At 36.3% G+C, this 20,508-nt stretch overlaps 1 protein-coding gene across 2 annotated transcripts in view; it reads right to left on the bottom strand.

Moving 5' to 3' along the window:
- Nucleotides 1-20,508, bottom strand: part of NCKAP5 (NCK associated protein 5) — a 250,857-nt gene that overhangs the window by 99,246 nt on the left and 131,103 nt on the right. For both annotated transcript variants that reach the window (XM_042784066.1, XM_042784067.1), the window contains exons 6-7: nucleotides 6,585-6,653; nucleotides 334-372 (exon numbers count right to left, since the gene is read on the bottom strand). In XM_042784066.1, the coding sequence (XP_042640000.1) occupies nucleotides 334-372; nucleotides 6,585-6,653 (108 nt within the window). The remainder of the gene's footprint in view (nucleotides 1-333; nucleotides 373-6,584; nucleotides 6,654-20,508) is intronic.

The following is a 20,508-nucleotide window of genomic DNA, read 5'->3' as shown; positions in this document are numbered from 1 at the left end:
ACAGGAATGGTCTGTGGGAGCAACATAACTCATTATAGATGGGCAGTGAAAATACCACCATCTGGAGAAAGAATTTTCAGATGCTATTCTCTCAATATAGGTAAACAGAGAAAATTGACATGGGTCCAACATGACAAAGCCTTAAAGATGTACAGTCCCGTGGAATTTTATTCACTTGGGTTACAAAAACTTGATTTTGGGTCTGACATGAGGCAGCCTTGGTAATTAAATTCATGAACAACGTTTAAAGAATGTATACTATATAAGAATATATCTCTCTCAAATGAACAATGAAGCTTTAAGTTATACCATAATACTCAAACCACAACTTACCTTTTGAGTAAGGAGAGCCTGAACAACCTGATTAGCTACCTGAAATAAATAAATAAAATAGCTTAAGTATGTTATCATGTGTGTTAATGCACAACAATACCTTCCTTTGTGGCTTTACACTCCATTTTCCATCTACAAACACCACCAAGTCCAGCATTTTCATTATTTACTAGTATTTTCATTGGATAACACTAGTAAGAATACATGAAATGAATGTTAACTACTTCTGTGCTAGTCCACATTATAAACAACTGTGTATTGTATCAATTGCAGTATGACATGATGGACATTTGTTTAACTTCTGTCATCTCTTCTTTGGACTATATTGAACTTTCACAGTTTTATATGTAGCTGGTGTGCACCAGCACGGATTGACTGCATTCACTAGAGCCGATTTTTACCAGCCAAGGATGGAGTCCTGAATGTTTTCATTAAGTTTAATTGTTTCCTCATTCAATATTGACAAAATGGAACATCCATCATGACAAGCAGAAACCATAAAGTGCCGCAGAAAATTAAAGTATCTACTGTCATCAGAATGTAGTTGGAAGTCATTCACACTACATAGTATAATTGACTTGAATGAGATTACACACTATTGATTAGTAGAACTGTATATTCAACGGGGAATTTTTGAAGTTATTTATTTAATACATCCTTTCAAAATTATATTTACCAGCAGGCATAGGGGCAGGGAAGGGGAAGAAGGAGGGACAAAAAGAGGGACTGAGGTAGGATTTTTCATTAATAATGTCTAGCTTATATGATACATTTCTAATGTAATTTAAAACTATATATGCATATGTTATCACACGATGTGTTTGCCTGTACTTTTGATCTTGTATTTAGGCAGAGCAACTAGAGATCTCCCTCCCTCTGTGCAAAAAGAGACAGTAGTTATATCTTCTTTGATTGCAGCTTTCAGAAGTTACAGTAAAGCATATGCAGGTATCACCAAATCTGCATTGATTCTTTCTACTCTTGGCAAATGAAAGAAAAAAACCCACACCACTGATGTAAATTGAGTTGTGAGGAAAGAGTTAAAGCTAATTCATTTTTGTAAATAATTCAATTGTTAGATCCAAAAGTTACACTTGATTTATACTCTCATAAAATTGCCTAATATCAATTTTTTTCTCCAAACTGGTCCCTAACTTAAGGCAGCACATGCAACAATGGTCCTGTAAAACAGCTCTATACATGATTCAACAGAAGACACAGATTAATATTAGAACAGTAATAACCAACAGAAGTAAATATATTACAGTTTTGAAAAACCATGTGCCTTGCCCTATAGGCTTTCAGGATCTACATCCAACAGTGTTCCTTCTGGCATGTACTTTTAACATCTGTTTGCTCTACCTGAAAATTGAAGAAACCGTATCGAATACATTATTTCTTTACTTTCTGACATGGAGTTACTTTACCAAGGAAGAACTAAAAGGCTCTCTGAAGTGTGTACTAGTCCTTACAACAGAATAGCCTACAAAATTACTCCTATGGCTTTATATGTTGCACAGAGGAGTGCAAATGGCATAATCTTCCAAATGGGAAAAACTGAACTTGCCAATGCGTATGTGACAAATTTTCCAGCTTTGAGTGTATGAAGTTAGGTATCTAAATGGAAGTACCTGACAGTGATCCACAGCTCCCATAGATCTCAATAAGAAAGATATGTAACTAGTTTTTTTACAAAGTGAGGTTAATTTATTCTAGTATCTAGCAACTTGGCAAACTGTGTTGCTATTACCATGCAAAAATTTTCAGGTTTTCAGCAGGAACAGAGGTGGTAAGCTTTCAGTGAAATGTTCTGTGGTTACTAAAATTAATTTAGCAGTCAATAAGTGGAAACATATCCAAACTTTTGTATTTCAAATAAGGTTGCTATTCTACTTCTACAGCAGTGCTAGTGTCCAAATGGAAATAAACTCCTAAACTAGCAGATCTACTTCATTTTTACTTACAGATATCAAGAAATACCACAGATATGAATGAAAAACATAAGCCAGCACTACAAAACTGGTAGTCATAACTACCAAAAACTGAGCAAACTGAGACCACTGAAGGCAGAGAAACTGACTTCTAAGGTGCAGAATATGTGAAATTCCCACTGATCTGAGGCAGAACTCTGTCTCAATCTCAGTAAAAAACAGGCTGTAAAATGACTTGGCCTGTGATTCATGCAGTTAATAAGGCAAAACACGGAACAGAATAGAGATGGCTGGTTCCGTGGTCTGCTATTATGTAGGAGATGACACTGCTTGCCTTCACACTGCCTGCCTTGCCTTTGAACATAATAGTCAAGATCTTTAGGTGAGGTTTCCTTTTGTGGATTGCAATAAAAGAGATAAAAGATCCAGCTTCACTTTTTCCTTACACAATTATGTTTACATACACGTGTTATAAAGTGGTCTTAATAGAAAAGTTATAAAGGGATGAATCAAAGAAAAGAGACCTTAGTGTAACATATATTATACCTTTTACAAATACTGAGATTTTACACAGCTTCCTTTAACATATGGTTTCATATGCACAAAGACATTTCAAGTGTACTAAAATGAAAGGTCTGTTACTTTATTCAAATCTTTAAAACATAAAGCCTTTTCAAGATGACTTTGCATTTTTGATTAGATAATTCTTAAAACATCAGCAAAAATATCATCTACCTTAAGTTGCATAATTTCCTGTATGTAAGTATGGCGAAGCTTGACAGAAATCTCAGCTGGCACAGTGATGTGACTAAACATGACATTACCACTTACCAATAAACTGACAGTTGAACTCCAGGATAGGAAACTAGGATTAAGCATGTTAACCTCAAATCCCAAAGGTACAAGAAGGCAATTCTGGTTTTTGAATTAGTTATTTCAGATGCAGAAAGATACGTTTATGGAAATTAAATTTTTGAAATTAAATGTGCTCTTTTCATATTTATCAAGTACTGGAACACTTCAATGACACCTTTTTCCAAATACTGTTATGAAGTTGTTTATATGTACACTTCAGAGATGAACAATTACTTTAAAATTCAGAGAATATTTCTTAAAATTCATAGAGGACTCACTTCAGCTTAACCCATATTCTTTTCAGATTTCATCTCTATGAACATTTGACTTTCACTGAATTTTGCCACAAAAATGGTTACAAAGCATGCATTTTTAAGTCACAGGTGCAAGCATTCATAAAATATTAAATGTGGGATGTTATATGAATGAAAAGAACTATGTAAAATACTCGATTAAAAAAAAAAAGAAAAATGAGAGAAAATAATGGTAGGCATAGCTTTAAAAACTCAGCTCTAGCATCTTTTTGTCACTCACAGACAGAAAAATCACAGTGGTTATTTTTACTTCCTTCATGTGCAGCTTAATGGCCACCAACACCTCAGCAGAAAGCACACTGTGCATGGCAAGTGTCCTTATCACACTGCTGTAGAGGCCTGAGGGACCAGGCAGGGACACTATTGGCAGAGTGGCCAGATTAAATGATGCTTGAGTGCCCCGAGCAGAGTTTGCCTGTGCCCAGGGGAGAGAAGCTGCAGTCTGAGGATGCTCAATGATGAGTGAAAGATGGCACCATTCTCCCAACACTTATCAAAAGATGTTCCCATAATCTTCATTACCTGAAGGGCCTGTCAAGCATCCAAACATGTGACTAGCCAGAATGGCTAGGTATCAGCTTTGGCAGTAAGCATTCCTCATGTATCAACCCAGGAGAAGTTCAATACAGTTATAACTAATTGGACTGCAGAGTCAAAGTTAAAACAATGGTTGTAGTAGGCACTCTAATTTTTTAGTGGCAGGCTTAGCTGTCTCATGTTCAGGTGTGATCACAGCCTTGTGTTCTTGGGAACATCTGTGTTCCTCTCTTTCAACCCATGAGGTCTCCCTGCAGCAGAATGGGAGCTGCAGCACAGACAGATACATAGTTGTAGAGGATACATCTGCTCCCAAAAATTGCTGAAGAAGTCCTGAAGCCTGAACTAAGGAAGGCCTGAAAAGATTTTCACCTTCAAGAATTGGGGTTGGTGTAAGGTGAGTTATGAACAGAGGAAGCATCAGACTTAAAGTCTTAAAGGAAAGAAATTTTAAAGTGGAAAACTTCTTTTTTTTTTTTTTTTTTTTTTTTCATAAAATTATTTATGGAAAGCATTTTATTTTCTTAGGATTGCCAGTGAGAATCCCTGTTTGGAAAGGACTTTGTCACATACAACATGTCCTCAGAAGACTCTGGTTGGAAGTGAAGGTTCTCACAATCATTGATTGGTTTATTCACTAACTACATTTAGGTCTCGTCTCTTATCCTCTTTATGGGTACTATAATGAAGTAGGGTGAGAACATGTGATTTCTTGTGAAGCTCCACCAAGGGAATGTGCTCAGGTGGATGCTAACCTGGAATGCCTGCAGAACTTGCAGTTATTAAATATATTTTTGTTGTTTGAGTCACTGTCAACAACTTCTTCATCTCAGCGTTCGGAAAGGACTAGGTCCAATTTTGTGTCAGCTAAAACAATGTTGGTTACAGTGCCACTGCCAAGGCATTGTGGGGGCTGAAAGGGGAAGAATAAGAAAAAAGTGATACCAAGCCATAGGGAAGGACGAGTCACTGCACACAAAACAGAGACAAAAACAAGGAAGAAGATAAGTAAACAAAAAATAAAGCAGGGAAGCAGAAAACCACAGGTGATGAGAAGCACTTTATCCTGAAAAAGTTGACACAGTGGGAGAAGATGGATATAGCTGTGATAATATGGAAGAACTGAAAACAGCCAATGTAATGTTGAAGATAATAAGGTTCAGAGCATAGTTTGATATAATTATTCACTCTTAAAGCTGCAACAGAATGCAACCCTGGCTCAGAAATCCATCACGTTACTGCAAACAGAATAAAAACGTATCTTCCATATGTATAATCTAGATGGAGTGTTTTGCTAGAATGGACAGTTATGGTGCTCTACTCATTTCCCAAATTAATTATATAGTCAGATTTTGTCCTAGGCCACCAGAAAATAATTTTAAATTAAGCTCTGTAATTTAGAAAAAAGTTAGTAATTATATGGTAATTTCATCCTTATCACCAACATACCTAAATATCATTCAATTGTGCTCTGAATCCGGTGACTCAGGCCAATGCAGACCAAGGCTCTGCTGGTAACCCAGTGCCACAGAACAGGCAGAGCATAACCTAGTGGGAAAGTGTATCTGCAGGTCTTTTACTACAGCTCCTTGATAAAAATATGCTATGGTGGCGAAAGTGCGGATTTGCTGATGAAAATCTGAACTGAACTGGAGGCTTCTTGTATCAGAGCTGTATTGCTCGTGCCAGTAACACTTCAGCAGATGATGATTAAAAATTTAGAAAGCTGATATGAAGACATGAATTGTCATCCGCTGTGCATGGTTTGCACACTCATGCACTCTCTTCTCAAAGGTACAGCTGAGAAGCCAGTATAGATTTTGGTTTGTTTTGTTTGCATGTTAGCTAGCTACTTATGCTACTATGCATTCTTATTACGGAACAGGTAAATGACTTCTACTAAGCACCCCTTTGAGCTACTAGTCTTAAAACTATTTTAAGCTCCTGTGTATGCTGAAGAGCCTTATTTCAGGATAAATGGGAGGAGCAAGTAAGCATCAATGTATATACAGAGAAAGGGGCATGCAACAGGAGATAGTAGACATCTCTGGAATGCTAAGCATTGCTGCAGTGCTCAGACAGCAACTCATGGGTGAATTATATTGTAGCTGTAACTGGAAGGTCTGACCAGAAGCTGAGCCATACAGTAGAAGTAAGACAAAAGCTAGAAAAAAAACAGCATAAAAAACTATGTATGTAACCCTAAGGGGAAGCTGAGAGACTAAATTCCCTGGTTATAGAATACATTGCATAGGAAAGCTGGGGCACTTTTGATGGAAGAAGCCACTACCACCTGTGTTCCACTCTACAGAAAAGGAGTACAGAACACCTAATAGGAAAATTATCATTTTCTCCTTCTGATGAAACAAACCAGTTTCAGATACTCGTCACAGGGATATCAACTTTTCAGTGAAGAGTTGTGGTCAAAGCAGGATTTACAGAAGAGGTCATGGAGAACAGTATCTATGACTGCCAGACACATGTTCTTGGAATTAATTAGAATGAGGTAATGCTAGAAAATTGCAGAACAGTCAACCTTGTAAGAGAGGGAGAGATTCATTTATATTAATTTAATTATAGTACCAGGTAAGAAAAACCTTTTTATCTACCTTACCTCATCAAGACATCTTTCATACTGTTCTCTCTGATTTTCATTTTCCAGAGCCAGTGCTGAATTCTCTGCCTACAGTAAAACAGAATAAATAAATAAATAAATAAATAAATCAAAGGGTATCTTGTACTACATGACAATTCATAAAAATTCTCAGGGTGCTTACTTTGTGTACTTCTTCAAGATCCAGAGCAAAAAGCACCATACAATTTATTTTGCTACAAGTTGGTATTTTGAGTAAAAGCAGAAGTGACATTCATTTATGAGATTATTTACACCATGCATTACAATTTAGAACAATATCAGAGCAGATATTCCAAGTATGCCCACAATCACATCTTGTCAGGTGCAATAGAGTTGGCAATGAAACATTATGAAAGACATTGGTGTATCTTTTCTTCTTCCCCCTTTTCTATTTAGAGTGAACTTGCTATCTGAGAAAGCCACTTGGAAACAGAGGCAGCTACTAACAAAAGGGAACAAAAGGAAGCCTTATGCAAACTTTTAACTGTGGCAGTTCTTCATAAGCCTGGTTTCTGCAGTGGGTAGTTCCAGAGGCACTGGTCAGACTACAGCTAATTAGTGAATTACACCCTTTAACTGAACCAGATAAATTTATTAGTCTTTACTTAAAAAAAATTCCTAGCATTTCAAGAGTGAGAGGTATTTTACTACATCTAAATGCAATCTTAAAGTCAAAATTTTTTTCTCTCACAAATGTCAGTTTAAATATGATAAAGTTTCCCGCAGAGTAGTGCCTTTCATCTATTTTTAATTCCCATTACACTGATATTTTTGCATAGTGAAAACTTCAAAATGGCACAATCTGGTATGTAAATTACAGTAAATCGATGTATTTTTCTGTATATTATTACTTGACTTTAGGAATTCTTACAGTATTAGAAAAGGAAAATCTCCAAAGTGTACTATATACTGTTGTATCAGAGCAAGTTTCAACTAGTCTTCTCTTAAAGACTGAGAAACTAAATATATAAAAATTTGTGAGTTAAAACTGGCTCTAGAAACCTCTCTGCCTCCAATGCATAATTTCACATCACATAACCATAACACCAAAATCAATGCATTCACATAATTACAACTATTATACAATTTATATTACTTGCTTCACTTTAACCTTCTGTCAACCTATAAAAATTAAGTAAATGCTGTTTCAAAAGAATTGTGGTTATACAAAACAACAGTCATAAATATAGTTAACATTTGTAATTTTAGAGAAAAATTTAATGTAATGTTCTGTATGGAAAGATTCTACAGAAAGATATACAGTTCTCTCTTCCTTGTTAAGAAAAGTCAATGATTCAACAAAATAAAAATCCCCAAGTCCAATAAATTGATTCATTAACAACAATTTCAAATTCAGCTAAATCCTAAAAAGATTAGGAAGAAAAAGTAAAAATACAGAATTATCCAGCATATTGAAAAAGAGTAAAAAATCAAAGGGTTGTAAGAAACAAGGGCATATAGAGTTTACTTATTTACAAGTCTAAGCAAACAACTGTATGGAATCAGTGCTTTATCTTGAGGGTACAATCAAAGCCAGCAAAGGTGGTAAAAATGCAGTGCACCATATTTTCACAATGTCACCTACCAATGGATTCAACATATGGCTATAAAAAGTCTATGGGTGATCCTGCAGAGAGCACTGTGAGATGAGGCAGCAAAAAGTACAGATGCAGAAGTAAGGGGTGAAGTAGAAGCAGAAGCCACAAAATCAGCAGTAAGAAATCAGAAGCTGGAGGGTAAATAGTTCTCCATACTGAAGAGGCTATCATATACAGTTATCAGTTTGCTTTTACAGACACATTCGTGCAGATTGATTGATAAAAATAAAGAGATGATTGCTACATAAAAATGTATTTCTGACTTAAAAATTTTCAGATGTTTTCTCTATGAATATCATCCTAAGATGCCATCCAAAATAAATTCTTTTTACTGTTTTGAAGCAATCATTAAAGGACTAGTCTGCACAGTCCTTAATCATTCACATTGGCATGCCCATGTGTTTAATTTTTTTAATTTTAATTTTCACTAACATAAAAATATAATGTATGATTTTATCCTAAAATAGTTAGGGCAGACTGCTCCCATATAGGGACGTCTAAAAGAACTACAACACATAGTTGTACTATACAAAATAATCAGAGTGCTCTCCATATTTCTCTTATTCTATTTCTTTTTTTTTTTGAATGCTTTAAGGCTGTAAAATGGAAGCTAAGTTTTCTTGGATCCATTAGCTGAACCTCTGACTTCAGCGAGCTATTCCTTTACAAATAGGCTACCAAAATTAGGAAATCTGAACTTGACATCATTGTAAATAAATGCTACATTTCCCCTCTTATCAAGACACAGTGGAAACATCTGTATAATAAAACCCCTTTTCACACCACTGCCTTCGAAAGTGGAGTGAAAGGATGTCATGCAGTCAGTGTTAGCTTGACTTTCGTGCTTCTTGATTGCTGAGCAAATCATGCCTATTTATTTGGCATTTTTGTAATGAGGACTGGACTAGAAGGGAACACTTGACTGACTTTGCTTAAGATCCTGTGCCAGTTCCCACAACATGGGAAAACCAGCACTTGATATACTAAATCACTCTATATTGCAACTGAATACTTGATAATAATCCTCATTCCCCCAAAAGTGTTCATTTGGAAAATTTGTAATAGCACTTGTGGTCTCAAAACCCTGCCTCCTAATCCAAACCTTCATTTATTTAACAGAAACTGGGTTTTGATGTTATTGTAAGTCTGCTCAGTTTTTGTTCAGAGGGATCTGCCTACCTCCAGTATTGTATATTCTAGGCATCTTTTGCCAGTTAAGTGGGTCTCCTTGGAGGAAGCCACTATTACTTTTTTTTTTTTTTTTTAAATTTTTCAGGCCATACTTACACTAGGCTAAGCCGCAGTAAGAAGCCCATGCTTCTCACAGCTTGAAAGCCATTGCACACTTGCAGGCACCCAGAGGCAGTGGCAGAGAAGTACTGACCCCTAATGCAGTCACTTCTCCCATACATAACCCTGCAGGGGACTATGCAGGAAAAAAACTAGCTTACTGAGAACAGTACTCTCTTAGACATCAGCTGTGATTTCTAGCTTTAGGTATAGCTGTCCTCTAGGAATTTATGTATATTTTATGTTACACATAGAAATAAACCATCTCTGCCCCTCAGCCTCACAAACACTAAAAGTGATGCAGCCCAGCAAACTGCTGCAGACAAGTGACACTCAACACCTGCCACCAGCGCCTCCAGGCAAGTGTGTCTTTTCTCAGGGTGGGGGGTCAGCTTTCAAAGCACAGTATCATTCATTCAGCCAAAAGGAACTGTGACCTAACTTACCACGACATAAAATATTAAATGTTGCTTTTGGATTATTATAGATTCAAGGATCCTAAAATGTCAAAACAGAGGTACTTCCTAGTTCCAATTTGGAAGAAAGTATTTTGCACAGGAGTCTCTCCAAACATTGGAAAATGCAAAGATTTCAATCATGGCTTGGCTGATGCTAAACAGCCTTCAACTGCCCAAATTAGAGACAACTTTGTTCTGAATTGTGAGACTGAGTTTATGGAAAATCAATCTGAAAGTGAAAACTTCAGACTACTTTATATAAAACAGAGGCTGTCTTGTATTGATACCACTGTTAAGATACAGTCATTACAAGAGACTTTTTCAACTCTGATTTTAATCCCTTTCTCAGGATGGAAAACAGGACTAGTAATGATGAAAATTATCTTTAGGTCAGCTGAGACTTTTCTCTTTCCTTCACAGATGTTGAAGAACACTGTGTTTTCTCCAGCAGGGCAGCTGTTTGTACGGTTTCATTCAAGGCAATAACAGACTACTGACCTGATGCACTGAGGTCTAGTCCTGTTCCTGCTGAAGTCAGTAAGAATCTGCCATTTATTTCTCATGAATGTAGATGTAACACAGGTGCAACATAATAAACTACATTTGTTTCACAATACACAATGTCTCCTTAAAATTTCTTTGGGGCAAGAGGAAGTTCCTTGGTTCACAATGATTTATTGTTTGTTATGCTATAGAAGAAACAAGGTGACAAGACAGCAGCTTTAGCATTTTTCATGTTTCTATAAATGTGTTATATACTGGATCAGTAAAGGCAGGTCAATTAATTACAGTTCTTAAAAAAAAAATAATTCTAAAATGGTCATGATAATTAACTTCACTGTACCGTTAACACCAAAACACAGGAAGCATCTGTTCAGGCAGTACAACAACCTAAACTTTAAATTCCTGTGAAAATGCATCTTCACCTGAAGTCTAAAATGCATCTCAAATATATCCTTAATGTGGCCATATTTACACTACAGCTTTTTGTGTCTTAGGAAAGAAATAAATACAAGTCCTGCATCCCCCCCGCCCCAAAACAGATGGAAATGTTTTCTCCCCAAAAGTATTCACTATCAGTAGGTTCTGATACAAAAAGTGCTCTTCTCCTTTCCAGTTCACAATCTTTTTTTTCTGCGTTTACATGGTCAAAGACTGAGATCTTGCACCAGTCTCATTGTGCCAAATCTGAGTTTTTTGAGGGTTCAGTCCTCACCTTCAGTCATAATCATGGCACCTTTCAGCTGAATAAAAAACACCAGACTACAAATTGCTGAAATAAATATACACTTAATAAATATAGACTTACACTGATACAGATATTTAGGATGATTTCTTCATTCTCTCCTCTTCCTTTTTAACAATTTTAGAGAGGATTATTACAACAGGTTAAGAATTGTCTACTAACTGTACTTTGTTCAGCATTTACCTGTGTTTGGTAGAATTGGCAGACACATTCTCATGTCTGAGAATGTCATAAGACATCCATGTCTCCTCTAGATTTGCCTCTCTAAGTGGCACTTGAGGACAACTTTCACTTAACATCCTGCAAAAGCCATTTCTGTGTGCTTCTTGAAAGAGCAAACTGAAGTGCTTAAATCATGTTTGAAATAAGATTTGGATTTAAGTCCCCAAAGTGTTTTCCAGAAAGTTTAAACTTTACCTTTCTGTGCCTTGATTTTTTAAGTCAAGAGAACAGGAATAAAAACATTTTGTTATCTAGCTAGCCTGTTCCAATGATTCATGAATTAGGACATATTTGGTGCACTGGGGTCTTTAAGCAAAGAACTCTTTCACGTGCCTATTAGGAAGTCTTCAACAGACAATCCTCTACACTTTTATAACCACAATGAAATTAATTAAACCACTGAATTTTTGACTAGAAGGCAGGAATAAAAGAAGCACGTACAAGACAGTTTTGCTTACTCAACCATTGTAGAGGTGAGATAAAACAAAAGGATGGGAGGAGGAAGCGAAGAAAGTGGAGGGCAGTATGTATTTTGCACTAAAGGAAAAGGAGATCATAGAATCATAGAATGGTTTGGATCGGAAGGGACCTTTAAAGATCATCCAGTCCACTGCCCCTGCCATGGGCAGCAGATGAAGGTCTAAAGGTTGTACGTCAAGTTAGCAGCTCAACGTGCTTTGAAGGTATCATCAACAAAGGTCAAGAGGAACAAAGTTATGACAGTGAACTTTAAAATCCCTGACAGAATGCTACAACACCGCTTACCATGTGAACTTCTTTGCTATTCATACTAAACCATTTGTCCATTTATAGAAAGCTTTATTGATTTGCACAGACACTCACACCCTGTGCAGTGTATTAATAGCTGTCCAAGCACTTCAAATGTACTCAGCATTTTTTTCCCGCTTTCGGCCTCTGATTCTGTATATTTTTGTGGTCACAGCTTCATACAGCGCACATGAGAGGTCAAAACCTAAGTCAAAGCCTGCTGTTGGTAAGAAAGAAGTAATGTTGAAATCTTTTCTTAGGTTCTTATGGCATCTTTCTGGTAAGCTGCTGTTCTAGGAATAGTTTACCACCTGAACCATCTCTAAATCCTTGGTCGCAGGAAATTCTTTGTATTATTTTCTCCATGTTAAACAGAAAATTTGTCCTTTGAAACACTGACCAAATTGTCAGAGAAAAGTTTAACAGCATCGTTATGCTAGTTAGAAGTACTGAAAATTACATTTGTGTTTTTAAATCAACATAATTATAGCAACAAAAGCCTTAATTTAATTCTAGCACTACGAAAGCATTTCCACTGGCCACTTTCCAGTGCCTTTTATATTGCTCTAGACAGCTCTTTGCTAGGAATAAAATAGGAATTGTACCTCACGACCTGCCTGTCAACATTTGGATGTTTCCACCTTCTGCTTTATGCTTTCCACAACAGAGCAACACTGCAGCAACCATGGAGTGTCTCCCTGCTGAACAGCAGCCCGTGTGCTACAGCTCTGCTCCCTGCCCCCCTGCCCCCAGACAGTAACTGAGACTGGAGAATGGTAGTTACTGATGAAATAAGCAGTGAATTTTTGAGCACTAACACTTAACAAAATATTAGTGGATGCTTTTTCAAATGTCCTGCTCTTAACTACTTCTTCTGGCTCATAGAGACCAGGCGGGGAAAAAACCAAAATGGACAAATTAGTGATATGATGACAGCCAGGCTTCTCATCCTTGCTTCAAAACACATGGGCCTTCAGCCTTCTAAGTTGCATCATTTTCTGATTTTTTTTTTTTTAGCATGATAAAATAGCCTGTTCTCTGTAGCCACACTTAAAACATTTGACACATTTTATCTGAGATACTCAGCCACTGTTCAATTCACATTCACGTAAAACATGGCACGAAAGCAACACATACGTGATGTTAGATAATAAAATACAGAACCATACTTATAAGTCTATCTATAAAAAGGTCACGTTAAACCTTACTGGGCAGTACTGGTAGGGATCATTCTTGCAATTCAAAATTTCAATAATACATATTTTTAATTCTTTACTAATACAAAAACATAGTGACATTAGAACAAGCCATCAGCATATCTCAAAAGAGTCTATCTTACAGGCCATGCTATGCTATAGATGTGCTACCAATAAAATGGGTTTGTAGCTTCACAGTATAACCTTTTTCTTCTAATGTATTCTAGAAACCAGAGATATTTATTCAACATCAGAAATATAACCACTTGGGATTACATAAAACTTGGGTTTAAATGTTCCTAACAAAAAGCAGTTCAAGGTCTGTGCCGCTGCATTTTTTTACCAATTCTTGATGAGCTGATTCATGTATTTAAACATGAATTTACACCAGAAATTATGTAACAGCTTTAAAAATTGTATGGATTTCATGCTGCCAGAGATCAGAAAACAGAACTTGCTCGTTTTGATTGCAAGGAGAGACTCCCACCCAGGGTCCCATACAGGGCTCATAACCACAGAGCTCTTTTCCTGCCTGTCGAGTGTTTCTCAGTTCCTACGAGAAGAAACAATGGGTGTTCAACCTAAGTGGTGAAGCCTTCTTTTTAAAATAAAGGGATAACCAGAATTTAATCCTTCAAATCTACTTATATTGGATAAACATATGAACTTCTGGAGTTGAATCAAACAAACCAAAACCAAATAAGATTCATATACTGCTGATGAGACTGTCTGTTAAAAATGACTAAAAGTAAATCTCATATTCCTGGGAATTCCTCTGTGAAATACCTTTTTTTTTTTTTTTTTTTAAAAATTATTTTTCAGAAGTTAGGGCTGGAAATTTTTAACCGGTTCAAGAATGGTAATATTTGTCTTTGTTATTTTGGTTAACTCTAAAGTAGTTAAGAATGATGAGCCTTTAAAACCTTCATTTTTCCTTCTGACACCACAGAAATGTCTGGAGTTGACATTTTAAAGAGAAGGTTAGGAATAGATCTAGCCAAACAGACTGCATTGTAAGCCCACGCTTATCTTCCAGCAAATAAATATCTAGGCTACTAACAGATATATCAATAATAGTTTTGTATGTTTTCCTGCATGCAAACTGTAGAAAACAGCAAATTCTACCATTATTTACAGAGAATGTAATAGACTTACAATATATCCACAGGTAGAGCACTGTCATACAGGCCTTTGAACAAATATGTCAAAATTATGAAGGATGTCTTTATTATCCCCCCAACTTCTTCTAAACGATCGCATATAAAACATTTTTTGAGGACAAGGAGTAAAAGAGATTTAAATACGTACAGACAGGCAGCATAAAGCTGTATGTATTTCCTGAAGTTAATGACATACATACTATACATGATGGTCTATATAATGCATATACACTTGATAAAGCATAGAAGTAGAAGCTTGTAAAACCAGAAGTCTCAGCAAGACTCCTATTTTTTATCACTCATCCTTTGAAAAAAGTACTAAGCTGTGTGCCTCGGTGCAACGCATTGCCCTGCACAGAGACCAAGGCACTCCCCTGCCATGAACAATATTCCTAGGCTGCCTAAACAGAAGCAGCTGCTATTAATGAAGGGTAAAATGACAGACAAGAGAAAGCCCTACTCCCTCTGGGCCAGGCAGACCCACGAAGTGATGCCAGTCCTGTCACAGAGCAACGCTGGCTTGGGCAGTCAGGAAGGAGGAATGCTGAAATTCATTCAGCTCTCCCAGAACTGCCACCGGTCTAACAGCACAGGGCATCTCCCCAGAAACGTGCACGCGGGCACAATGTTACAGACCACGGTGCCATCACACAAATGTAAGACCTAAGACTGAATTTCTATGAAAGGAACAGTGTATGCATGTTGTGAAATTTGTTTATTTTCCAGTATTTATACTGCGTGATCCTTCTCCTTGCAAACTGTGAACCAGAGGCGGCTGTTCCATCTTGTTCTTTTTTTTCTCTTAAGTGATTTATTCCCTTATGGAACTGTTCTCCCTTAAGAACTGAGAGCATTTCACTCTGACAGACTTACTGTGCTTCCCCATGTAATATTAACAGGCAGTTATTTCCTCTCTCAAAGAACTAAAAATAAAATCCCTGTTACATGAACAAAGTATGAGATCCTGAAATTGTGAGTGAAACTAAGATTCTTACAATTAACACAGGCAGAGAAAGGCAAGCAGTGTGGACCCAATTATTCTTAAAGGGCATTTTGTGTTCAACATCAACTTCTAGTTAACACATATATATATATCTTTGCATTTAAAACTCTTATATGAATCAATCATACCACATTTGGTCAGTTGCATTTGTTTCAATTTTCCTCGCAAAAAGACCAAACTCTTCAGGGAAAATTCTAATTCTTGAAATTAGTAAAGACCAGCTGAAAACCATTGATTGTCTATACATCCAACACTGAAGCCTGATAAAAAACTTTCAGTGCAGCTGTTTTCAAATAAAATACTTGCTTTGATTTGAAATGAAACATTTTGCCAAAGATTTTGATCAAATTTAAAAGTAACACTGAAATCGGTACAGATATTCCCAGGGCTTTGGCTCCTTCTGAAATGATACATATGGCAACCATTTTTTAAAAAATTCACTTGCCTAGTCATGACAAAGAGGTGTTTATTTTTTCTTTTTTTTAAAAAATTCAGATCTTGAGGAAAACTCATATACTTTCAGGACAGCTTTTCAAGCAATAAGAAAGGCAACTTTAGAATTTACGTTAAATGAGTTATCCTTCAAACCTTTGCAATTCTGACCATAAGGTTACTGACACAGTGACAGTTTTCCACTTTCCATGATTCCATTATTCGCACCTTCCTGAGTAGCATACTCAACTTCAAGGTCAATCTAATGTAGAACCGGAAAAGAATAGGGCATTTCAGATCTATGTATTAAAATGAATCTTTAGGCAACTTTATTCCAAAAGAATCTATTCGTTATTTTTCCCCACTCGTCTAGGTGAGATGTTCATAGTAAATTCAAGTAATACTACTACCAATTCATGGCACTGGGAAGCAGGTATGGAAAAAGGAGCCCATGAAACAGAGTTTGTCTTTACAGCACACACCTCAATATCTAAGTACGGAATAAGCCACAAAGGCCATTTTCTTCAAAAGTTGAAATTCAAGAATTGAGCTATTCCTTTCAGCAAATTTAATTTACTTTTCAAGTTCTGGCAGGTCACACTAAAATATTGAGCTCAGGAACAGAGAGTGATTTTAGAATCTAATTATTTTTTAAAAATGGTGACTTATTTTTCTTTAAAAACTTAAGATAAATTAAAAACTATAGTTGATGGAATTAAGTAGAAAACCTTGAAATTAAGTATCAGGAAGCCAAGGCCTATACATACATATATACAAGAATTATTTTTTTTTAAATTCTAGAAATTCTATCTATCAAGAGCAGCTCCTCTGCTTTAAAGTGTCTTTTATATATTTTTTCTAATATCACTGGACTGAACATGAAATACAATTTCATAGGTCAGTGCAAAAAATGGCCCTAATGCTCTAACTGGTACTTCTAGGCTGCTCCATACACTCGAACCGAAGGGCTGTTATTAAATGATAGTAACCAGTTCAAATTTGGAGCTAAATTGGGCACTATCTTCAAGGAACAGCAATGCCATCCTCCTCTCCACTCACTGACTCCCCTCCCTGAGGAAACCAAGCAATTGAGTGTGCTTGGGGCTGATGATGGAAAGAGATTTAAAACTTGAATACACTCCTTTGCATTTTTTTCCCCATGTATCTTTTGAAATATAATCAACAACTCTACTAATTGTCTCCCATAAGCAGTTATGTTGGCTCTTGTTGGAAGGTGAAACAGATGTTTTGCTCTGTCTTCAGAGAAAGTGGATGTGGAATTTTTATCAAGAAATATTCTTTTCCCAATTATTTATCCTAAGATTCTTCATTTAATTCAAACAAAAATAATTCCAAAATAAAGTGATTTAAACTGACAGCCTGGAAAACACTGATCCCATATGCTTAAATGTCACATTTACCAGCTGTGTGATGGGAAACTCATATCAGTTCCCTGTATTCCAATGATACTTTAAGTGGGAAAATCTCATTTTTTCTTCTCCAAAGAAACATGTATGACTTTTTATGAAATAGAAAAAAATATACAACTGGTTTTCATTTTTTACAATATTCCCAAAGCTGATTTTTATTTTAATTCTGAGAAAAAGAATGACTTTTCTCTGCTATACTATGCAATAGATTTAAAGTATTGAATGATGTTATAATTGATACTGTCTCAAAATTTATTTAAACATAATAAAATATAAAATGCATTATTTTCCTTCTCCTATGTTGAATCATTTTACTTGATTCCTTTAAAGACTTGGAGTTAAAAGGTTTCCACCACAATAAGCTATTAATGTCAACTGTTTCACAATTCATTACATAAATTTAAAACAAGTTTCTCTGTTTTTAACATTGAGCTATTTCTGAAGGCAATGTTTCTTGCAATTTCATTTTTTTCATCAGAAGTCACCCATAAGTCATCTGCCCCAGGTATTTCAAAATGAATTTCTTTTGATGGCTTCTGCTATTTCTCTCCCTTCCAGCTAAGGAGGTGGGAAGCAAAGCGGAGAAGAACAGGTATTGGTGCACTGTATTACAAACAGGATCAAATGCCATATAACATGCAGCAATTGTTTTGTAACCAATAGGAAACTTCTAACTACTGAATCACAAAATTAATGATCATTTCTTGCTATCTGAAATAAAACTCTATTTGCAAACATCACCTTGCTTCTTCTGAAAGCTTTAAATTTTTTTCTTTTGTTTTTATAGGCACAGTAAGTAGCAAACAATGCCCCTCTGTACACAGCAATAGGCAGTAGGTTGATTTCTGCACTGACATTTGTTAAATTAAAAGTTCTGATTCATTTCATTTTTAATCTTTTAGAGTGGAATAGTGAATTTGCAGAGTAATTGTATTTTGCTCAAAAGAACAACAACTCAGACTCCAAATTCTGTCTCTTTTAAAAGCTTCAACAGTTTGGAGTTGTGTCTTTTTTTTCTGCCCTGCAGACTGTGCGAACTTCTGAGAAGATGGCTGTAGAGTGATGAGGGTCTCTTAGAAACTGTCTGATGTGGCAGTACTTGAATGTTATCCTAACTAGTGACATGAAATTTCTCCTATTGCTCTTTGTACTTATATTTGTTGGTAAACTACATCCCTAGGAGGCCCAAGAAAAGATTTAGACTATACACTTTGGGAGAATGAAGCAAACTGCAGAAGTTGCTAAAAAAAAAAAAAAAAAACCAACAAGCTTTGGATGACAGTAACAGTCTTATATGAAACATACATTAAGTAAAAATTGATGGGATTCAGTGGTCCTCTGGTAAGAAGCTCAGGCATGAAAAGCACAGCAGCAGCAGCCCAACAGCCCAGCTCTGATCTATGTAATGAGCCAAATTTGCATCACACATAAGTAAGCACAACACAAGTGCAGCCACTGGATCTGCACCCACCTTCACATGTTCAAATTTGATAGCCAAAATCGCTAACACTAGTATCAAACATATGGAAATGGTACTGTTATCTTATGCCAAGCTGCCATTCAAGAGCAGTATCAGTGATTAATCGATTGGCCTAAAGGGAAAATGCAGAGAAAAGGATAAAAATAAATCAATGTATGAAATACTATGCAATGTAATATATACCTAGGATCGATCACATTACTGCTCCGTCAGATTGGCCTGCAATTGGGAAATATTTCTGCCTGGCAGAGGTCATTAGCAGGGTAAATCAGTTGCTTAAAAACGTGGGAAGTTCTCATCTCTTATTTCTATTCAGTTTCTCTGTGAAAAATACAGTTTTTGCTAATACTAGCAAGTTATTTTTTACAATGAACTAAGAATACCTGGTTTTACCCATTTAATTAGGTAAAATTTTTAATAGGTACCCTGGGGTCGCTGTGAAGGAAAAAATATTTGATAAAAAGTGTACAAAGAAGACCACCACTGGAATAGAAAAAAACCCCATATTCTGCCACACCAAGAGGAGCCAAGAAGACACAAGCCATTTCTTTAGCAGCAAAGTTATGTCAACACTACACCAAGCAGCTCTGCGCAGATCCGCTAAAGCTGGCTCAGGTTGCTAATGCGTTGTTCTACCAGGGCTAGTACCCTGCTTTTCAAGAAGAGTGAATTAGTTCAAATGAAAACTCTGCCATGTAGCTACACCGTTTCTGCTGCCTGAACCACCTTGTATGACAGGACACTATAAAAACACTCTATTGTTTATATAGCTTGTAACATGGCCTCCTTCTCTGTTTCTCTCCTCCCACCTTAATTTAATCAAATTAATGTATATATGTACAGAACAGCTTTCTCTGCATGACACCGGGGAGACCCTACAATGTCTAACAAAATTCTTTTTGTGATGATACAGATGAAATTTAAGGTTACAGAAAGAACGTTCATTGCTTATTTAAGAAAAAGAATATTACAACTGTCATTACTGGTAATAGCAGTTAAAGTATAATGACATCAAATGCAATATACGACTGAAGGAAATTATCAAGGAGGAGGCAAGGGGCTTTTCTCTGCCACATGCCTAAGGTCTACAGAAGCAAACTCCATAAGGTTTAAAAGAAGACAAAGAAGGAACTATTAGGAGGCAAATTAGGAGAAACTTCAGCTGTTTCAGCCATATGACCTCTTCACTGAAAAGCCTGTCTCCACTCTTTTCCAGCTTACCACAAACTGGTAAGAGAAATGCTAATCAAGTATTTCAGCACAAGAGATGCAATACAACAAAAGAAGATTTTAGCTTCTTCTGTCTAAACACACAATAGTCTCACATAATGCACAACCCCCTGACCCGTATCTTCAGATGACCTGAAACTGCTGCTGCAATAACTTTGCAGAGGACTTTGTCTAGCAAAGTAACCAATTAGTAAGCACTCTTTTTCTTACAGTTTACCAAAAAAAGTGAATGACAAACCTAGGTCTTACTTGCTTCCACTTTTTAAAAGACCTTTTCCTAAAGATCTTCACATTAAGACCCAGAGCATTTAAAATCAGGAGGATTACTCTGGAGGAATAGACCATTTGACTGATCGAAGACAAGGAAACCTGCAGGCTTACTAAAGGGAA

Source organism: Tyto alba, unplaced genomic scaffold (genome assembly GCF_018691265.1).
Source record: "Tyto alba isolate M040663 unplaced genomic scaffold, T.alba_DEE_v4.0 Super-Scaffold_7, whole genome shotgun sequence".
Taxonomy (NCBI): Eukaryota; Metazoa; Chordata; class Aves; order Strigiformes; family Tytonidae; genus Tyto; species Tyto alba.
This window is presented reverse-complemented; position numbering and strand designations above follow the sequence as displayed.